Source organism: Dermacentor variabilis, chromosome 1 (genome assembly GCF_050947875.1).
Source record: "Dermacentor variabilis isolate Ectoservices chromosome 1, ASM5094787v1, whole genome shotgun sequence".
Taxonomy (NCBI): domain Eukaryota; kingdom Metazoa; phylum Arthropoda; class Arachnida; order Ixodida; family Ixodidae; genus Dermacentor; species Dermacentor variabilis.
Window position 1 is genome coordinate 196,796,367 of NC_134568.1, and position 18,802 is coordinate 196,815,168.

Here is an 18,802-nt window from a genome sequence, read left to right on the forward strand (position 1 = left end):
AAGTGGTCCCTGGGGAACTCTGACGTCATATTTACTACAGACGAGTTTGAGAAATTAAACGAAACATACTGGGAACGGTTATATGAGCGAGAGAGTGCACTCAAGCCCTGTCGTGCACAAAGAACAAGGAAGGAACTTTATTATAAAGTGAAAGGAGTGATGTGGTTGGGGCCTTTAGCGGCCACCACCACTTGTGCTCATCAAATCAAGGTCAGCCGGACCTGAGGCTCAGAGTGACGGAGGACCGCCTGCCACTGCGCATCTGTTGGTTGGAGGGAGCCATGCACAAACCAAACGCTGCACATACACGCTACAGTTGCATGTAGCTGCAGTCTGCTACACACTGTGTAGATACTGCGGCCTCCGCGACGAGTCTGCTGACTGGGCACGCTGCAGCTCGCGGAGGACAATCGCCTTTGGCGCATCGTAGGTCACCAAAATCAGAAGTGGCATCTACATGAACGTCCTAAATCAAATTTAAGCTGCGCACCACTGTGACATTCAGCAGGTGCAGCGTTGTGGTCACACCCCACTCCGCTTGTAGCCTTTGCAGTGCAAATCATTGAAGGAGCAGAAGCACCTTGTAGGGGACATTTGCTAATAACTCCGCTTCTATCGAACACATTAACATACTTCTTGCGGCAAAGTATTTCTGAAATAGCCTATTTTAAGCAAGATGTCGCGGGTTCGATTTCCGGCCGCATTTCAATGAGGAGGCGAAATGCAAAACCGCCCGTGTACCGTGCATTGACAGTACGATAAAGAATTCCAGGTGGTTAAAATTAATCCTAAGGAGTGCCTCAATCGTATTGTGGCTTTGGCACATAAAGCAATTTATAATATATATATATATATATATATATATATATATATATGGTCACTCATGCTTAATTAATCATCCCTCGCGTTACTTACATTGCTACAGTGACGCTCACCGCAAGTCTAGCACTTTTTAAGTATCACTCCTTCCTTTAAAGGTCACACACTATAAACCCAAGTACATGAGCTGCAGGGCTGCAATAGAGGCTGATTATTGCTTATGTTTATGTAATAAGCCGTCACTACGAAGATTCTGCACATGACACACATACTCGACATTTCAAGCATGAATGTTTCACAATGCATAGATTAGTAATGCAAAGGTGTCAGTAATAAAGGTTTATATACAATTCAACAAAAGCAGCTTGCAAGGCAATTTGCGTACATAGCAAACAAGGCTCTGGTCGCACATTGTAATGCATGGTAATCGAGATCAGTCAGCCGCCTACTCATGCCGGTATACCTTGTGTAGTTTCACCGGTAAGGTCTTGCAGAGGGCTCTACGTTTCAGTAAGTTGCATACAGCGATGAACACGATTGGCATTTGCAACTGAAGTTTTGAACAACGCGGTTAAAACAGTCTTTCGATAAACGCGTTCAGCTTTATCAAAGGCGAATAAAAACTCGCTTGCCAGAAATTCGGCCATTCACTATGTATGAAGGTTGAACTACCAACAGAGATCGCACATTCAACGGACGCAACCTCTAATAAAAACAGGCCGAACCAATGTCCTACAACAGTGCATTTCGCATCGTTGTCCACATGGCTAGCATGTACTAGTCCTGCACAAGTGCAAATCGGTAAGATTGTGGCACTACAATGTCACCCGAAGCGGTTTCTATAACGTCACATCAAGAAGCAAATATAGCACATCATAAGAAAACACGTAAAGCCATATCTAAAGGAATAATTTGAAGAATGGGCACAAATGAAGCCCCGTTAACGCAACCTGCAACCTCAAACTATCTTTTGACCTCCACCGCCTTCGGAAAGGTTAGGCTTAATCCCTAAAGGTGAAACCTAGCGAACACTCTCTTACGCGCACTGGATGCGCACTTAAAAAGATCAGTAACGTTTACTGCACCTTAATGAAGCCGTTACTTCAGCTTAAAGAGAGACCAGGGAAATTTTTCGAAGAACCAGCCCGCACGGTAGAGCGGGGCAGAATCTCACCTGCAGTCGTACGAGTGAGGCCGGCAGGATACCCGAAAAAAAAAGCGAAAGGGAGGAATCAATGTTGCTAGGCATCAGCGATACGCTACGACAAAATCGCTAAATTCCTAAATTTGCTTTATATTTACAAATTTTTATCCTTGACTTAGCAAATTCGCGATTACAGACTTAAATTTTTATGTATATAGGCATGGTATTTTAGAAGCTAATGATTGTTCGGAATTTGATTGATTTTTTTTTGTGGATTGCATTTCAAATGCCTATCCGAATCCGTATCCGCATCGGCCACGATTAGTCAGTTGAGTCGGTGAGTTGCGATCAATGTCATTGCCGTGCGTACTAAGTCGCCAGACTTACAATGATCAGACTAATTTTACTTGAAGAATCGTGTGATTACATCCAACGTCTGCCTTCCCTCGAGTAAGCAACAGCCTTCACGGCTTGCCTAAGCCATGGTCAGAGGCTGGGTTATCGGATGGATAGGGTGAATTGCTGCCCCGCCTGAAATTTCACACTTCACTTAGTAAAGAAAGCCTGTGACAAATCATTCCGTATCATGGCTGGCCACTTCCGCTACTCAGTGTGGGACCCATTTCTCATCATATCTCAAATGATTACGCTTCAGTGCATGTACTATGTTGGACTAGGCTTTTGGATATGCTTCCTCGACATTGTCACCGGTCAAGTGTTGTCGCTCGATCAACTATTTTCCTACGAGGTGAGAACCCAGTTTTGCAACTGCAGCGTTAAATTACTGCTGGGCTATGCTGTGCTATATACGTTGTCACCAACTGCAGGCGGTGCACATAAAGGACATGCGGGGGCGGTGCATAATAGGATCCTATATCATTAACTCGCTGTTCGCGTAAGTATGCTTTTTACTTTTCTTTGATGTGGAAACTTAACTGTCGTGCTTGAGGTCATAAACCTTGTACCTGTGCAGGTGATGATACGTTTGCTTCCTTCTTTTCAATAAGCGGCGTGATATTAATAACTTGCTGTCGAGAGGGCAATTTGGGCTTGTTGGTACATAACGACTGAGCAATAGTGCAAAAAACGCGACAGGGACAGAGGAGGCGCTTGCGTGTCTCGCCTCGTCTGTCCGTGTGACGTTTTTTGCACTATTGCTCTTTCTGTCCACTTAAGTCCCTTGTAGTAGTGGAAAACGTGTTATCACTGGTCAACCATTACTGTAAACACTGTACGCACGCCATGCGTGCGGTGACACTGTGGTGATCTCTGCCAACGTCACAATCTCATTTCCATCTGACACATTTTCCCAACGGGCTTCCACCGAAAATCTGGCATACCGTATATCTGCGGAACTTACAATGCTCCCTACGTGCTCCCTAGGTCAGCGATATCATGCCCGTGGAACTTGTAACTACAGGTTTGTTCAATTCAAAAAAAGGTGCATGGCACCTTCGATGAAAAGGTGGAGGGGGTGTCAGTTATGGTGTGCCGGGCTGCACCAACTCACTGCAAGGTTCAAGGGTGCACAGCACCGTGGCGGCACCTTACCTTGCACCTTGTTCAGTCGAGCACGGGTGTGCAGGGTGCACCGCTGCACCTCTGGGAATCGAAGGCCTAGGTGCAGTGCACCGTCAATAGGTGCAGAAGGTGCATAAAAACTGGGCTGAATCGAATAGGCCTTAAACTTACCGCACCCGGTTGCATCCTCTATATTCTCCATACTTTACTATTTCCTCTACCTTTCGTCTAAAGACACTGTGAGCCTCAAGGTATGAGTATAACGCCTCTGTCACAATTCCCTAACTCATAACGGTCCTGAATATTTGGCTGAGCATGTTCAAAAAAAGATTTCGCACTCACCGCTGCACTGTTCTTGCTCAAATTTTGCAGAACGATTGCATTTTGTTGTCAACTTCGTTTAGTATAACATTTGGCACGATTAGTCACCTGTTCTTTAAGACAAAAATGAGAAACTGTTTTCGCCTATGGGAAAAATGGCGTCTGAAAAGCCGGCCCTGGCACAGACTTGTGTCGCCGCCTGCTGGCAGAAGCAGGAGGTATCTGCTGCCGCGTAAGCAGCCGATTTCAAGTTAACTCTATATTTCAAGATGCCATTTCGTTTGCTAAGTAGCTCCTTCCTGCTGCTGCCGGCAGGCGGTGACACAAGTCTGTGCCAGGGCCGGCTTTTTAGACGCCATTTTTCCCATAGGCAAGAACAGTTCCTCATTTTTGTCTTAAAAAACCGGTGACTAATCATGCCAAGTGTTATACTAAATGAAGTCGACAACAAAATGTTATTGTTCTGCAAAATTTGAGCAAGAACAGTGCAGCGATGAGTGCGAAATCTTTTTTTAACACGCGCAGCCAAATAGTCGGGAATCTACATACCATACCTTAATGCTGCGAAAGTGACTGTGGGGTACTTAATATTAACTTACTTTGAGTGTGTCATGACTGATCTTGTCACAGAAAACCTTGCTTGGTCTAAGCTAGCTGTCATAATAAGCATCAATCAGCATGCCAAGGTTTATAACTTACTGCAGCGTAAGCCATCTTCTAAGGTGCAAGGTCCATGAGGCACATAAATGTCAAATACTCTGTGCTTTAGTCCCAGTTGGTTGTGTCAAACCAACACCAGACCTTTTAGAATGCATACAGAACAGGCACTGGCAAACGACAAGACTTCTTGTAGCAAAACAGTGTGGTATCATCGCAGTCTTTAGAATAGTTATTGCATAGAAGCATATTGCATCTATCTGCTATGGTATGTACAAAGCATGTAGATGCAATTAAAATGCACACTAAAAAGCCATTTTTGCGTAAAGGGCAAACTCACCCTTTTCATTTCAAGAAAAGGACAATGTTAAAAAAGGCATTGTCTGTGTTGTCAGTCATTAATTAAATACAATATATGAACACGTGGTCTTCCATGCATTATATCTTGGCAAAACTTTCAAATGCCAAAACAATAAAGTATCATGCTAGTTGGTCATCATGCCTTTTACCCCAATCTATTTTTGAGTATAAAGTTAACGAGGGACTGTGTTCCAATTTGTTTCAACATCTCCGAGTAAGGGGGTCTCATTAATTCAGTAGAAGTGGCAAAGACCATTCATACGAATATCACAAAAAGTGCAGGTATGCTGAAAGCATGTTCTTTTAGCATCTATCTGCACTGCCATGCTGCTGCTGACAGTTGTGTAGCTTGCTTCTGCTAGGACTAGAAAACGCTTATAGCATTATAATACAACTGAATAGAACAACTTTCAGACCTGCTGCAGTAGCTTAGTGGCTATGGTGTTGTGCTGCCGAGCTCAAGGTTGCGAATTTGATCCTGGCTGTGGCAGCTGCATTGTGATAGGGTAACATGCAAAAACGTTTGGTCTTAAATTTAGGCGGACTTTAAAGAACCCCAGATAATCAAAATTAATCTGGAGCCCCCCCCCCCCCCCCCCAACCACGGCTTGCCTCATAATCAGATCGTGGTTTTCGCACATAAAATACCAGAATTTAATTTAAATTTGTAATTTATTTTATAATGTTAGAAACAACAGTTGCTTCAGAAACAATTCCGAAGCCATTTTTATGGTCACAGATCCTGCACAGCTGTAGTGAGTCTGATGCTGCATTTCATTGCAGAAGTGTGGAATCTAAGGCCACAGTTCATTTACAAATTTCAGAGACTCAGTGGTGCTACTGCTGCACCAATTGCAGCCGAGAGGCTAACCCTGCTACATTTCAGCAAAATATGAAAACTGCACCGAAAGGGTTGCTCGGGTTTCGACAATGAAACTAAGTCCTGAAGAACCTTTTCTCTGCACCATTGAAAGTGTCATGGTGTGGACCAGCAGGTGCAGTTATCTCCATGATTGACTGAGCCATACCTCTCCAATTAAGCCTGCTCTTTCATGGGCTGTTGTCTATTCTCACTGTCTTCCGCCCTGCCGTGTGCGGGTTGCTTAGGCAATGGAACAGCATTGCTTTTCAGGCGGCAGCACTCCTCTCCTGTATGGCCAATGTAAAACAGTAACTGAAGTTTCGGTCGCTGTATGGTGCCTCGCTCGATCTTTGAAACATAATGTAGTTGCAGACATGGCACCTGTGAACAAGGTTGCCGCCATAGAATTTGTTGCCTATCGATACCTTCATTGGCGAGGTGATTTCACGGCTTTAAGAATGCTGCATATGGCTGCTACTAGGCTTTTGGTCAATTCTGCACCAAACAGCAACTTTCATCACTGGATACTGATGAAGCGGCACTGGTTAAGCCTAGCTGCATCGTACGGCCGGAACAAAAATTCACTGACAGTCGACATAGTGGGGATGGGCAACAGGCCATTGCGCCATCAGTATGTTTGGACCAGTAAACCACCTCGGCGATCGGGCACGAAATCAAGGGCTAGTTTGTTGGCCGGAAGCCAAGGTTGGGTCTGCAGGCGACACACCGGCAACTACCACAAACACTTTCATGAAGTCGTGCATCACAGCCTATTCTGAAGGTGTAGCCCAGTCAAAAGTTGTGCGCACATACCTGCACTTCGTGATAGTGTGTGAGCTGTGCGATGAGCAAAAGTGAAACGCCCCCACACTTGATCATTGCAGTATTTTGAGTAGATGGAACATTACAGGGCAAAATTAAGTAAATTCTTCTCGCTGCTGACTCTGGAAAAGGCAACAAAATTAATTGTGCTGGCTAAAGTTCTGGACTGCCCGGTTATTCAGATGTTATTGCGAAAAATGGGTTGACGATTGTTTTCATTATGAAGTTTCATTTCATGTTCAGAGGTGAAAGTCTCGGCACAAAGGTGAATTCATTATGTGGTGCAGGTGACTTAGTAGCACGCCAGCCTAAAAGCAGTTGCTCCACTGCCCTCTTTCAGCTGAGATTCCCCCGCACTCAGCTATGTCAATTTATGGGAGGGAGTGTGGAAGGTCTGTTTTTTCTCCTGCCCATGAATGTGGAATTATCTTATTCAGTGTCAAATTTGGTTTGAATATCTCAGAATGGCAGCATTCTTGAATTTCAGCTTGATCACTGAAGTTCTTAATATAAACAGTTTTCTGGAATTTTTAAAAATCATCTGTGGCACATAGCATAATTCTTGTTCTTGAGCTGCATTATTCAAAGAGGTGGACATTATTAGCACAAGAAATTAAAACACATATTCAGCTAATTAACTTTTTAATGAATTACTTTATGGCACATGTTGCAATTTACGAATTGTAGCTGGTGAGATTGAAAGATGTATCCACTTGAAATGAATTAACAGGATGACATCAGTTTTGAGAAATCTTTTCCCAAAGTGCGAGACGAAATACATGGGCATTCCAGTTACTTTTGTGCTTCAATGCATAAAAGAGTGTTTTGTTCACGTAAGTGGAATAACAGTGCATCTTTTCGCTAAACTTGATAGCACATATCTCCAAATTGGTGTCATTCTGGAAATTCATACCAAGCGGATACGTTTTGCAACCTCACCGGCTACAATTCTTCGCGTTCAACATCCATATTTAAAAAAACATCTGAAGAATTTTCTTCGAACAAAAAATATTTAACATTAACTTTTTTTCTTTTTTTTTCTTCACCCTTATTACTTTAAATATTCCGCTGTTCTGGTACCTTTCTTTTTTATTAATAGTCATGTGTATTTCGAAGTTTTTTTTGTTGTTTCTATTGTTGCATTTATGGTCATGTATATTTGAAATTCTTTTTTTTTTTTTATTGCGTGTTTGGGTAAAATGTTTCATCCATTACTGCTAAATTCGCTTAGTTCATTTAGTTTTGCTGCATTTGCTCCTTGCAATTGTATGATTTCCTTCGTTAGATTTCTTGTAACTAACTCCTAATCTTGTTTTGCATTCTCCAGTACTTACTTTCTTCCATGTTTGCTTATATATGATTTTAATATAGTTCTATTCGTTGCTTTAGAAAATGCATATTTATAAATAACAGGAGGTCCCGATACAGTCATTGACTATGGGACCTCCTTCTGTATATTATTTTATAACCTGTAATCTATAACGAATAAAATCAATTCAATTCGTAAATTGCCATATATGTGTTTGCATAGGTGCTCCATTTTTAGTGTTTGAATTGTGGTTATGAACCAAGGACCACTTAATGCATTCAAATGGCTTGCCTACTGAAAAGCTCCATATAATTTAGTTTGCAATCACTTTCGCAAACCTGCTCCGAAAGTCCATTTTACTGCTCAAAAATGCATTTTTGGCTGCTTCAAAAGCTGCTATGAGATGGCATGGACCAGTAGCATCACTGGAGACTGTACATGACATTCCCATTGGCAGCATGTGCATCTATGCCTCTGGTCACAAATGAAATGACTCATCCAGTTTCACTGCTTCAGCCAGTCACATCACCACTCTCAATTGCCTCTATGGGGATGGAAATCAGAATGCCGATTTAAGTGCATTTAAAGATAATCATAATAGTCTCACCTGAGAGGGCAGTAAATGAAAGATGCTCATCAATAATGTTTGTTTCACAATAAAAAGGACAAATGCTTTTTTGCAATTCTATATAATTTCCTTCAAACAAATTTTTATCCACAGTTAGGTGAGCTTGTAATTGATGGTATGCCTGCATTTCTCTCACTTGGCAGGCAATTTTAATTTGCTTTTCACAAGTTTTTCACCTACTGGTGATGGTGACACAGTTATCAGCAACATTTCTGATAGATTAATTTTTTTTTTAACGTAACTGATGCTGGAGTATTCAGTGCGCTAATGAATTTTAAACTTACGTTCTGTGTTATAATGACCCATCAATTGGGCCAGTTAAGTTTGTAGCTGAGATCAGAGTACTAACTCTGAGCCACATATTTAACTTGTCCCTCGAATAAGCACGTTTCCTACAGCAATGAAGAACACAAGTGTTTCAGTTATTGCTAAAGGTGGCGACAAGAACACCTTAAAGGGCCCGGGCCCCTCACCAGGTTTGGCCATTTTAAACAGACAAGCACAGCATATACTTTTAAGTGCTAACGATCGTGCCTGCAAAGTATTACAGCTCTGCACACCGTGAAAACAGCTGAAATTTCAAACCAAACGTTGCGTGTACTTCATCTCGAGGAAGCTGTGCTCCTAACCACAGAGTCAGTGTCACTCACCGTGACAGGTGACTTTAGTAAATAATTAAATGCAGAACACCACCACTGGAAATGCGCTGGGCTGCAAAAAAAGAAGAGAAATACACAAAAAAAAAGGGAAGCAGGGCTTGTCGTGTGAACCCGACGTGGTCCCTTGGCTCTAGTATGGGAGAAGGCAGGGAAGGAATGACGCTTGTGGACGCTACTCGAGGCAAAGGCAGAAATTATCTGTTGGCAGCCGCACTCAGCTCCTGGTGGTATGGTAACAGGGCATTTCATTTCTTCCGTCTCCTCCAATAAAATAAACCGATCTGAAAAAAATTATTTCAGTAAAAAGATCCCTAGATGACATTTTGGAACTTCGTGTACAACTGAAATTTGCGATGGGGTCTGGCAGAGGGTCCTTAAACAACTTTGTTGCCTAACCTCCATCCTCCCTGTATTTCGTAAGGCATTTGAAAAGTTAAAAAACGAATTGGAATTTCTCCAGAGCACAATTTGTTAAGAGTTTCAGTTTGGGTTTATAAAGACAAATCTGTTGAATCAGCTTTTTTATTACAAAAAAAAACCTATTTTAGGGAAAATTGAAGCAAATAAACAAACACTGGGAATATTTGTGGACTTTAAGAAAGTGTTCGACTTGTTGAATCACGAGATATTAATCTATAAGCTTCAAAAATATGGTATCCATGGCATTCCTCTACCACTTCCTTATTTGTATTTAAGGTACTGAAAACAAGTTGTTTCTGTGAATGCCTACATATCCAATGTACTCTATGTGGCATTCCTCAGAGTAGCCTGTAAGAGCTTTTTTTAAAGGCATAATATAGGAACTCGTAATGAACCTTTTCTCACACTCGTGACAGATCATTCTCCGTAATAGAATTTGCAGTGGTGGAGGGGAAAACTGGTGAAAACATTCACAAATGTTTCTGTGGGGTCAGACAGGAATCTAGTCTTGACAGCAAGACCTCTGAAAAAGTGAACCATTGTTACATGCACCTGTGGTGGACTGAAACCCTACAGGACACTGTCTTCAAATAGACATGCACAAATCTGAAAAGTCAGAAGGTAGTCACAAAATTTATTTGGACAGCTCTTCCCAATCTACCATAAAGTAATTTATTTGGTGCATTGAGACTTGCAAGCTTCTGGGACACTCATGAATGCACCATGCAGGTCAAGGTTTAAAGGTGAGAGTGATTCGCACAGCATGAATATGGCTTCATGCACAGAGTATGAGCATGCACAGAGGAGACATGTATATCCTGTTTGTACTCGGATGCAAAGCCATGGACTTTGATGGAGACTGTTGAGAAATAAGTCGGCAAGGCATGCCATTATTCTCACTGCTAATATTCATTTTTAGTAGATGCCTAAATACTATTAAAGAAGCCGCAGAAATTCTGAGAATTGTCTACTAATGCATAAGCATTCTTTGGCTCAGCTGTGACTTCATTTTTTCTTAGTTTTGCTTACTTTATTTTCCTAGCTTGTGTGCATCTACCCATGGCCTTTCCGGTGGCAAAGAATGCGTAGGCTTTAGTAGACAATTGTCAGATTTTTTCGCCGCATCCGGCCCCTTCACTTTAATCGTATCAATTGAGCTGGGAACACTGGGCACAAGCGCGGCTTGATGGAGCAGAGCGGTCGAAAGGGAACACCAGCTAGCCGCTGTAGCATGTGAGGCATTGTGTGAGGGGAGAGTGCATTGCCGCAATGCCATGTCAGCCTTGCTGTCGCTCTTGCAAGCCTGTGTTATGGGCACGTTCCTTGTCCACGCAAAGTCTTGTCTGTGTTCTGACTGGCCTCGGTAAGATCCAATGAAAATGCACCAAGCATCTCAACACGCTCGCTTGCCCGCGAGGTGCTCACAACTTGGACACTCAGCAGCGTTCAAGTGTACATTGGGCCATCCCTAAATTTAAGTTGGCCCTCCCCCAGATTTCACCTTGTCCCAGCTCCAAATTTAAGTTGACCCACCCCAAAATTTCAAGTTGGCCTCCCCCCAAATTAAGTTAGCCCACCCCAAATTTAGTTGTTCCACCCCAGATTTCAACTTAGCCCACCCACAAATTTCAAGTTGGCCCACCCCTACTATAAACTTCCCCATGCATATTCTAAGGTGCCCTATGTGTCTCTATGGGTATTATCTTTATTTTATTTTGTTGCTTTAATTCGTCTCTTATCGCTTAAATGCTACCAATCATCTACATTTACACTAACATAACAATTAAATGTCTTAACTTTGCAAATTACGCATTTTTGTACAGATACAAGGCATTACACTTTTCGTGTGACAGGGCTGGGGAGCTTGCTAAAGAATGCTTAGCGTTAAAATAGCATGTGAAGCATTAATTTTCAGCAAACCCTCCAGTCTCGTGCTGATAATGAACGAAGGCCACATGCAAGCAGAGTATGAAACATAACAGCATAGAGAGAGCTAGCATGAAGTGTTGCAGCCACCATGTCGGAGTCCTGTACACAGCTTCCGCACAGCTGCTCAAGATATGTGGATTAGGTTAAGACTTATGAGGAAGCTTCAGCTCGGGCAAAACTAATGCTAGCTACTCAAATGCATGTAAAATACAGAAATGCTTTTCTTAGACAACCCCTGGACCGATTTTCATTAAGTTCATAGCAATCTAGAGAGAAAGTTAAATCATAGTGACTGTCACAAGTGGAATTTTGGTTTAGGGCCTGAATTTCTTTCACAGAAATTGCCAATAATTGGCAAGTTATAAAAAAATAAGATTCATTAAGTTTACAAATTTGTAACTCTGCACCAAAAACAGATATCACAGTTTGGTAAACTGCATCTGTTTGAGCATCTAAAGTGGACAAATTTGGTGCATTAATTTACAGCTTACGTAGATTCATTAGTGTTTATATGGGTTTTGCAAAAGTCCTATTCAGAAATTTTGATATTGTTCTATTCACAAATTTTATAGTTTTTCATTGCTGAGCTGCTGAGTTAACATGATAGTGTCGTTTTTCTAAATTTTGCAGTTTTTGTTTTAAGAATCAACATCTTAAATAAAAAATTTGCCTTGTACAGTCACTAGATTCTAACTTTTTCTTTTAAATGTAACAAACCTCGATCAAATTTGGTGCAGTGGTTGCCAAGAAAAGCAATTTCTCCTTTCCTGTGTATTTAGATAGGAGCCCTCGAGCTAAACCTTTCTCTTTAACTTTTTTTTTCTTCGATCGTGGTACTTCGAAATGGTGGCCGCAACATTTTACGCAAGCTCTCATGACTAACCACTATCTCTTCCATTAAAGTAACTGGATGCAGGTAAACCTCTCCTTTTCTTTTTTCTTGGTCATTGCTTTACCTGTCATGGAGACCAGATTAATTCAGTGGGCTACATTTTGTCCTGCCATTACGATTGCAACTAATTGCTTTGCAGAACTGAAATGCTAAATGAGATCTGCTTTTTACTGTTCTCTGCTGCTGTACATCTGTTCCATGTGTGTGTGTATTACAAAGCAAATATTATCAGTGCTTTTGTAGTAATAATTTGTCACCAGCTTTGAAGTCAAAAGTGATGGTCACCACTCTGCGGTCTGGTCTATCAGTAGCAGAGTGTCTAGTTGCAGTGGAGTTTGGCTTCAGTTGTGTGCAGAAACGAGTGTTCAGTTTTACCTTTTTTTTTTTTTTTTTTTTTTTTTTTTTGTCATGGTGCTCTTGCTTCTAAGTGAACTGTGGGCCCTGAAACACTTTTGTAACTAATAGAATGGCCTCGCTATTAAAAGATGTAATCTCGCGAACTCACGGCTCGCAAATTTTTTTAATCCTTCAACTCTAAGTGAAGTTATTGCACCAACACCCAGCTTTCTCTCTTTTTGTCTCCGCTTGCATGCTGGAAGCTACACAGTGTATAATCCAAGAGGGCAAAGCCCAGGTTAAAAGTTGAGTCTTGCAGCGGTGAAAGGGCTCGTCACAGTAGACTACAGTGGCACACCACTGCCACGCACAGCTGACAAAGCTACGCGTAGCGCAAAGATTTTTTTTTTTTTAGATTGCAGACATTTAACTTAGAATCAACAATTACATATTAATGAGAATGCTCTCGCAGTCACGAAATTAGCAAATAGCGTTGGTGGGTTGGGTTGCTTTCGATGGTGCTGCATGACGGCATTGCAGAAGCAAGAGCAATTTTTTGCTATTTGTGACACGATTGTCATTTCCCTGCTGCATGCAGTGCAGTAATATTTGGCTCACACGTTTACAGCAGCCTCAGCGTTTTCTTACAATGTTGAAAAAGTGTTTCAGGGCCCCTTTAACTTGCCACTATTACTGATAAGGTTAATTACCATAATTGCAGGTTTGACAAGTGCACACCTTAGGATAAAAGGTAGACACTGTACAAGCACTTGCCAAACCTACAAGTATGAACCAACAAGCCCAGCAGCACATTCTATTCAATATCTTAAAATATGAGGTACACCATAATATAAGCTGGACACAACCATAAAATAGAACTGCACTTGTTTTCATCTTTTGTGTTTGTAACCACTTTTTTTTTTTTTTTTTTACTGTCTGCTCAGGTCCCTTGGTCTGTGGTACTTTGTTCAAAGGACAAAGCAATGCCTTGACTTCACGTGCACAGTGCATTTTTTCCACCTCATTGGCTGCTGGATCTACAATGCAGCCTTCCCACACACACTGTCGTGGTGGCTGCTCAACACAGCCTGTGTGACAGTCACCTGCGTCTGCGGTGAATTCCTCTGCATCAGGACTGAAATGAAAGCAATTCCACTGAGCTTGTCACCTAAGGCTGACCTCTGAAATGATGGACTTAGAGGTTCACTATTTATTTAAATGTAACTGGCCACGTTTTCGATACTAGAGAAATAAAGCAGGTGCCGTAGGATGTGCTTGTTTTGGTGTGTCTACATTCTGCAGTAGAGTGGCATGGCCATTGCCCCAGTTGTATAGTTACTCAAATACACAAATGTGTGCTTCACACGAACAGATGCATTTATGCACATTTTAGTCATGCCTGTGTGCAGAAGGAAACTTCTCCAATATAGAACCACATGATTAGTGTAATGCACCACTACCTCTGTTGCATTTTGCTAGTTTTATCTTAAGCAACCTCCTTGACAAAGCATCACTTGGGGTGTAAACATTGTTTCAAAACAAGGAAGCCTTTACTTTTGCTCACAGGTGCACTCAATACAGCACAGTAATACAGTGCATGAGGCTTAATCAAAAACTGGGCTTTGTCATGTTGCCTAGTGGTGCCAGTGAGCTTAACCTGTCAAGTTTTTAAAACACACAACAAAGAACCACCTGCGAGGCCCGACTTCAGGCTAAAGATTTTTTGAAGAGTACTTGCTGATACGTCCGAATACAGCCTGCACATGCTCCTTCACTTCGTCAGACCATATGTCCTCAGACGCTGTAAATAAGCTATGTGGAGAGATTAGGGAGACTGCTGAAAAGAAGAAAGGTGGCTTGCAACATTTATTTTTGCAAAAGCATTTTCTGCATGAAAGACATTTTTGAACACTTATATTTGGTAAAGGGCCACAAAAAAACTACTAAACTGCTAGACCATATGTCCTCAGACACTGTAAATAAGCTATGTAGAGAGAGAGGAGACTGCTGAAAAGAAGAAAGGTGGCTTGCAACACATTTATTTTTGCAAAAGCATTGTCTGCATGAAAGACATTTTTGAACACTTATATTTGGTAAAGGGCCACAAAAGAAACTACTAAACTGCTAGACCATATGTCCTCAGACACTGTAAATAAGCTATGTAGAGAGAGAGGAGACTGCTGAAAAGAAGAAAGGTGGCTTGCAACACATTTATTTTTGCAAAAGCATTGTCTGCATGAAAGACATTTTTGAACACTTATATTTGGTAAAGGGCCACAAAATAAGCTACTAAACTGCTAGACCATATGTCCTCAGACACTGTAAATAAGCTATGTAGAGAGAGAGGAGACTGCTGAAAAGAAGAAAGGTGGCTTGCAACACATTTATTTTTGCAAAAGCATTGTCTGCATGAAAGACATTTTTGAACACTTATATTTGGTAAAGGGCCACAAAATAAACTACTAAACTGCTAGACCATATGTCCTCAGACACTGTAAATAAGCTATGTTGAGAGAGAGGAGACTGCTGAAAAGAAGAAAGGTGGCTTGCAACACATTTATTTTTGCAAAAGCATTTTCTGCATGAAAGACATTTTTGAACACTTATATTTGGTAAAGGGCCACAAAAAAAACTACTAAACTGCTAGACCATATGTCCTCAGACACTGTAAATAAGCTATGTAGAGAGAGAGGAGACTGCTGAAAAGAAGAAAGGTGGCTTGCAACACATTTATTTTTGCAAAAGCATTGTCTGCATGAAAGACATTTTTGAGCACTTAGATTTGGTAAAGGGCCACAAAAAAAACTACTAAACTGCTTATTCATTCACAGGGCACACACATTAATTACACACACGTCTATCTAAAACAAAATACTCTTGGCACTAATATGCCATTAAAATTTCCTTAACTCCAGACTAGCAATGACTAACAACATTCTTGGGAATGTAAAAAATGCCACAGGAAGAGAAGCGATAAGTTACTAAAGCATCAAACGCTAAATACCTAGTAAACAACACACTTTCCATTTTTGGAACTAAAATAGTTACTTTCCATTAAAATTGTGCAACAGGTTAAAAGTTAAACAAGGAAGTATTGCCATTATGTTCTAACAGGTATGACATTTTGCCTATTCTCCATAAGCATCTCCTTTCACCATGAATACATTTTTGTGAAATCTCCATAGCATGCATATAGAAGTTTTCTCTCATTTTTTGTACAAAAGAAAACTTAAGTAGATGCTCCTGAGGCAAGTTTCTCTTGTTTGCAGTACCTGTAAACATGCTACGGCAAGCACAATGAAATGGAGCTTGTCATGCTTTAGCTCGCACAGCAAATTTAAAATTCTCAAGTAAACTACACTCACTGTCAACTGCTACTAAAAAGTGCTTTCACAAAGTTAACAGCAGGAATATAAAGATGTTCTAAATATGTGCAGTGACTTAGCAAACTAGCCTTTCTCATATAGACTTTAGTTAAATTGCATACTTTTGGTACACACAGGAAATATATCAAATGTACTGTGTATATTAACCAAAGCTATACTTGATAGCCACCTGAACATGATGTGTCCTTTTACAAAACTAGAACAAGCTCTGTGCAAATGGCATTCTGATAACTCCGTGCCATAGTGGAGCCTATACATTTCCGATTTCAGCCTGCATCTCTGCTGCTACACAATATTTAGCAACGGTTGCACACATGTTCTTCAAGCTGCAACACAACGTCCATGAACCCCACAGCAGTAAAATATATACCCTGCATTACACAACTTGGAATCTAGAGAAATTTTGGTGTGCAGTTAGTGCAAATGGAAAAGGCAATAGTTTTAAACACTCTCATATCTTTCAAAACCTAAAGCTTGTGCAACTCTGCTTGCATAGACTTCAGATGTTCAGCTATATATATGTATATAAATTATTATTTTTTTTATACTCTACGCATTATCGATAATATTAAAGTGCAACAAACATCTTGGTGTCACACAGTCTCTCTCATGATACAGCTTAAGCAATGTAACCAAGAGACAAATTGCACACAATCTTCGGGGCAGTGTCCTAGACAGACGGTCGTCTTTCTAACACAGCTATCATCTTAGTCTTTGCTTAAGCCAAACTCAAGTGTTCTCTAAATTTTGTTCTCCTGGCAAGTGTATCAAGCAGCTTTTAATAAGGATGCAGTGATGAGGAGAAAATGAGCATGATGCAAGTTAAAATGACAATAACATACTAAGAGATTCTCAACAAACTGAATGATACAAGTGAGCTGAAGTTCAACTGCTTGATCACAATTTACCAGTGTTAAGTAGCTGAAAGAAAATAAAAGCGAAAACAAACCAGCACATCATTTATGCCTGAGTGATCACACCTTTCACCGCTTTGCCTCAATCAGACTTAATTACTCAGGCGTGAATCAGCTCAGTGCTTCAACTCTCTCCCCACCCCCTTGTTTTTATTTTGCGAAGGACAATGCACTTCTCCCAAGAAGTCGAGCACATCCTCTTTTCAGACTTCTTAAAGGAATGTCTGGATCACTATTGGCAACACTTGTGAACATAGTAGTATTAAGAAACAAGAATGACAAAGTACAGTCTTTTGTGTTGGCCATCATTTACAAAGTAGTGTGAGGAAGAGCCAAATTAGCAAAAGCAGGTCATGTGCAGCTGATTTCCCCTTGTCTGCACTGTTCCTACAAATACATAGAGAGGCATACTCTTCCTCTGGCCCTAATTATCCCTCCTGGATTCTTGCCTTTTGACACATGAGGCTTTCAGTTACCTTACAGCCAATATAATTGCCTAAAAGTCTTCTTTGCAACCAAGATAAATACACCAGGGACACAAGCTACTATTGAAACTTCCGAAATGACATCTTAGGCCATGGGCAAAATGTGAACTTTGGACTGGAGGGAATGAGGAAGTGAACCAGAATTCATGTGCATTAGTTCTTCTCAAAGCTCCCCGTTGAAGGCTCTTCTTCAATTACTTCCTCAACAAGGCGTAATGGATGCGAGTCGCTGTCTTCCCAGAACTTCTTCACAACCTGCTGATACAAAAAGAAAAAGCAGGGAAGGGAGGAGGGAAAAAGTAAAACCTTGTCTTTTACAAATTCCAAGTAACAAGCATTAACGTGCGATGAACCTATTGCCACAAATTACAAACCCCTAGGCTTCAAGGTCATTATATAAAAGTTTCGGATGCAGCCCTTGCTTCAGTACATGCAAAAATTTAACCCTGTAATGTCCAAACCCAGTTCCATATGAAGGAAAATTGGAACAAATTGCTGACATTTATTTCTGGCCATGGAGAGTACATTAGTAGAAAAAAAATGTTTTTTCAGTTACAACTTAATTACTGTACTAATTAGCAAATGGTTTGTTACACTGTCCACAGCTGAAACTTCACTCCAGTTTTGAAAAAGAAAATTTAATTCTGGGGTTTTAAGTGTCAAAACCATGATTTGATTATGAGGCACGCCGTAGTGGGAGACTCCGGTAATTTGGACCACCTGGGGTTCTTTAATGTGCACCTAAATCCAAGTACACTGGTGTTTTAATATTTCGCCCCCATCTAAATGTGGCTGCCGTGGTCGGGATTCAATCCCACGATCTCGTGCTTAGCAGCCCAACACCATAGCCACTACACTCCAGCATATTAGAAACGCAACTATGGGCTCTGGATTAAGTTTCCTGCACTTCAATCAGCATCTTGAGGCATCAAACTCAGCTTCGCATATATGATACATTGGGCATTACAGGGTTAAGACAGCAACTAGAAAAACTGCAGCCAGGCAAAAGAAAAAAAAAATCGGTGTACCCTGTGCTGTTATAAAAATTTTGTTTACAAATGCATCTAATCAGTAATAAGACTGTCAAACAAATTCTCATAGTCGGATGCAGACATTTCATACAGTTGCACTTTTATGCTCTCAGGATAATGCATGACACTGGTGACACCATCATGAGAAGCTTCTGCTGCTGTTGAACTGAATTTGCAAGTTGTGCTTCTTTATGAGTCAAGTGCATTCATCTATTTACTTCATGGCCTGAGACAAGGGTGGTGACACTTGTCTGGCAGCAAAAGGTGACTTCAAGGCTTTCCCCAAATAGGGGGCAAAAACTTGGAC

General features: G+C 41.1%; 3 protein-coding genes across 13 annotated transcripts in view; 1 reads left to right on the forward strand and 2 right to left on the reverse strand.

The window, feature by feature from the left end:
- LOC142590456 (cytochrome c oxidase subunit 4 isoform 1, mitochondrial-like) overlaps positions 1-2,106 on the reverse strand; it is a 30,667-nt gene extending 28,561 nt beyond the window's left edge. For 2 of the 3 annotated variants that reach the window (XM_075702602.1, XM_075702583.1), the window contains exon 1: positions 1,994-2,106. The gene's annotated coding sequence lies outside the window, so the exon portion shown is untranslated. Of the gene's footprint in view, positions 1-1,904 lie in introns of all 3 variants that reach the window. The other variant, XM_075702593.1, reaches the window with a different exon arrangement.
- Positions 2,107-2,256: 150 nt separating this feature from the next.
- Positions 2,257-13,949, forward strand: Sys1 (Sys1 golgi trafficking protein). Its single transcript, XM_075702615.1, has 3 exons — positions 2,257-2,711; positions 2,791-2,858; positions 13,624-13,949. Exons 1-3 carry the CDS (start codon positions 2,550-2,552, stop codon positions 13,862-13,864), a joined length of 471 nt encoding a protein of 156 aa, XP_075558730.1. The 5' UTR covers positions 2,257-2,549; the 3' UTR covers positions 13,865-13,949.
- Positions 13,950-15,220: 1,271 nt separating this feature from the next.
- LOC142590474 (trifunctional nucleotide phosphoesterase protein YfkN) overlaps positions 15,221-18,802 on the reverse strand; it is a 102,982-nt gene continuing 99,400 nt past the window's right edge. For 8 of the 9 annotated variants that reach the window (XM_075702669.1, XM_075702679.1, XM_075702697.1 and 5 more), the window contains one exon: positions 15,221-17,719. In XM_075702669.1, the coding sequence (XP_075558784.1) occupies positions 17,618-17,719 (102 nt within the window). In that variant the 3' untranslated portion in view covers positions 15,221-17,617. Of the gene's footprint in view, positions 17,723-18,802 lie in introns of all 9 variants that reach the window. The other variant, XM_075702635.1, reaches the window with a different exon arrangement.

What these genes read in the sequence shown, in the direction of transcription:
- Sys1 (XM_075702615.1), top strand. Translation starts at nt 2,550, where the DNA reads ATGGCTGGCCACTTCCGCTACTCAGTGTGGGACCCATTTCTCATCATA. An exon ending in ATCAACTATTTTCCTACGAG is followed by an intron (nt 2,712 to 2,790) that starts GTGAGAACCCAG and finishes CACCAACTGCAG; the next exon opens with GCGGTGCACATAAAGGACAT. An exon ending in ATCATTAACTCGCTGTTCGC is followed by an intron (nt 2,859 to 13,623) that starts GTAAGTATGCTT and finishes CTGTCTGCTCAG; the next exon opens with GTCCCTTGGTCTGTGGTACT.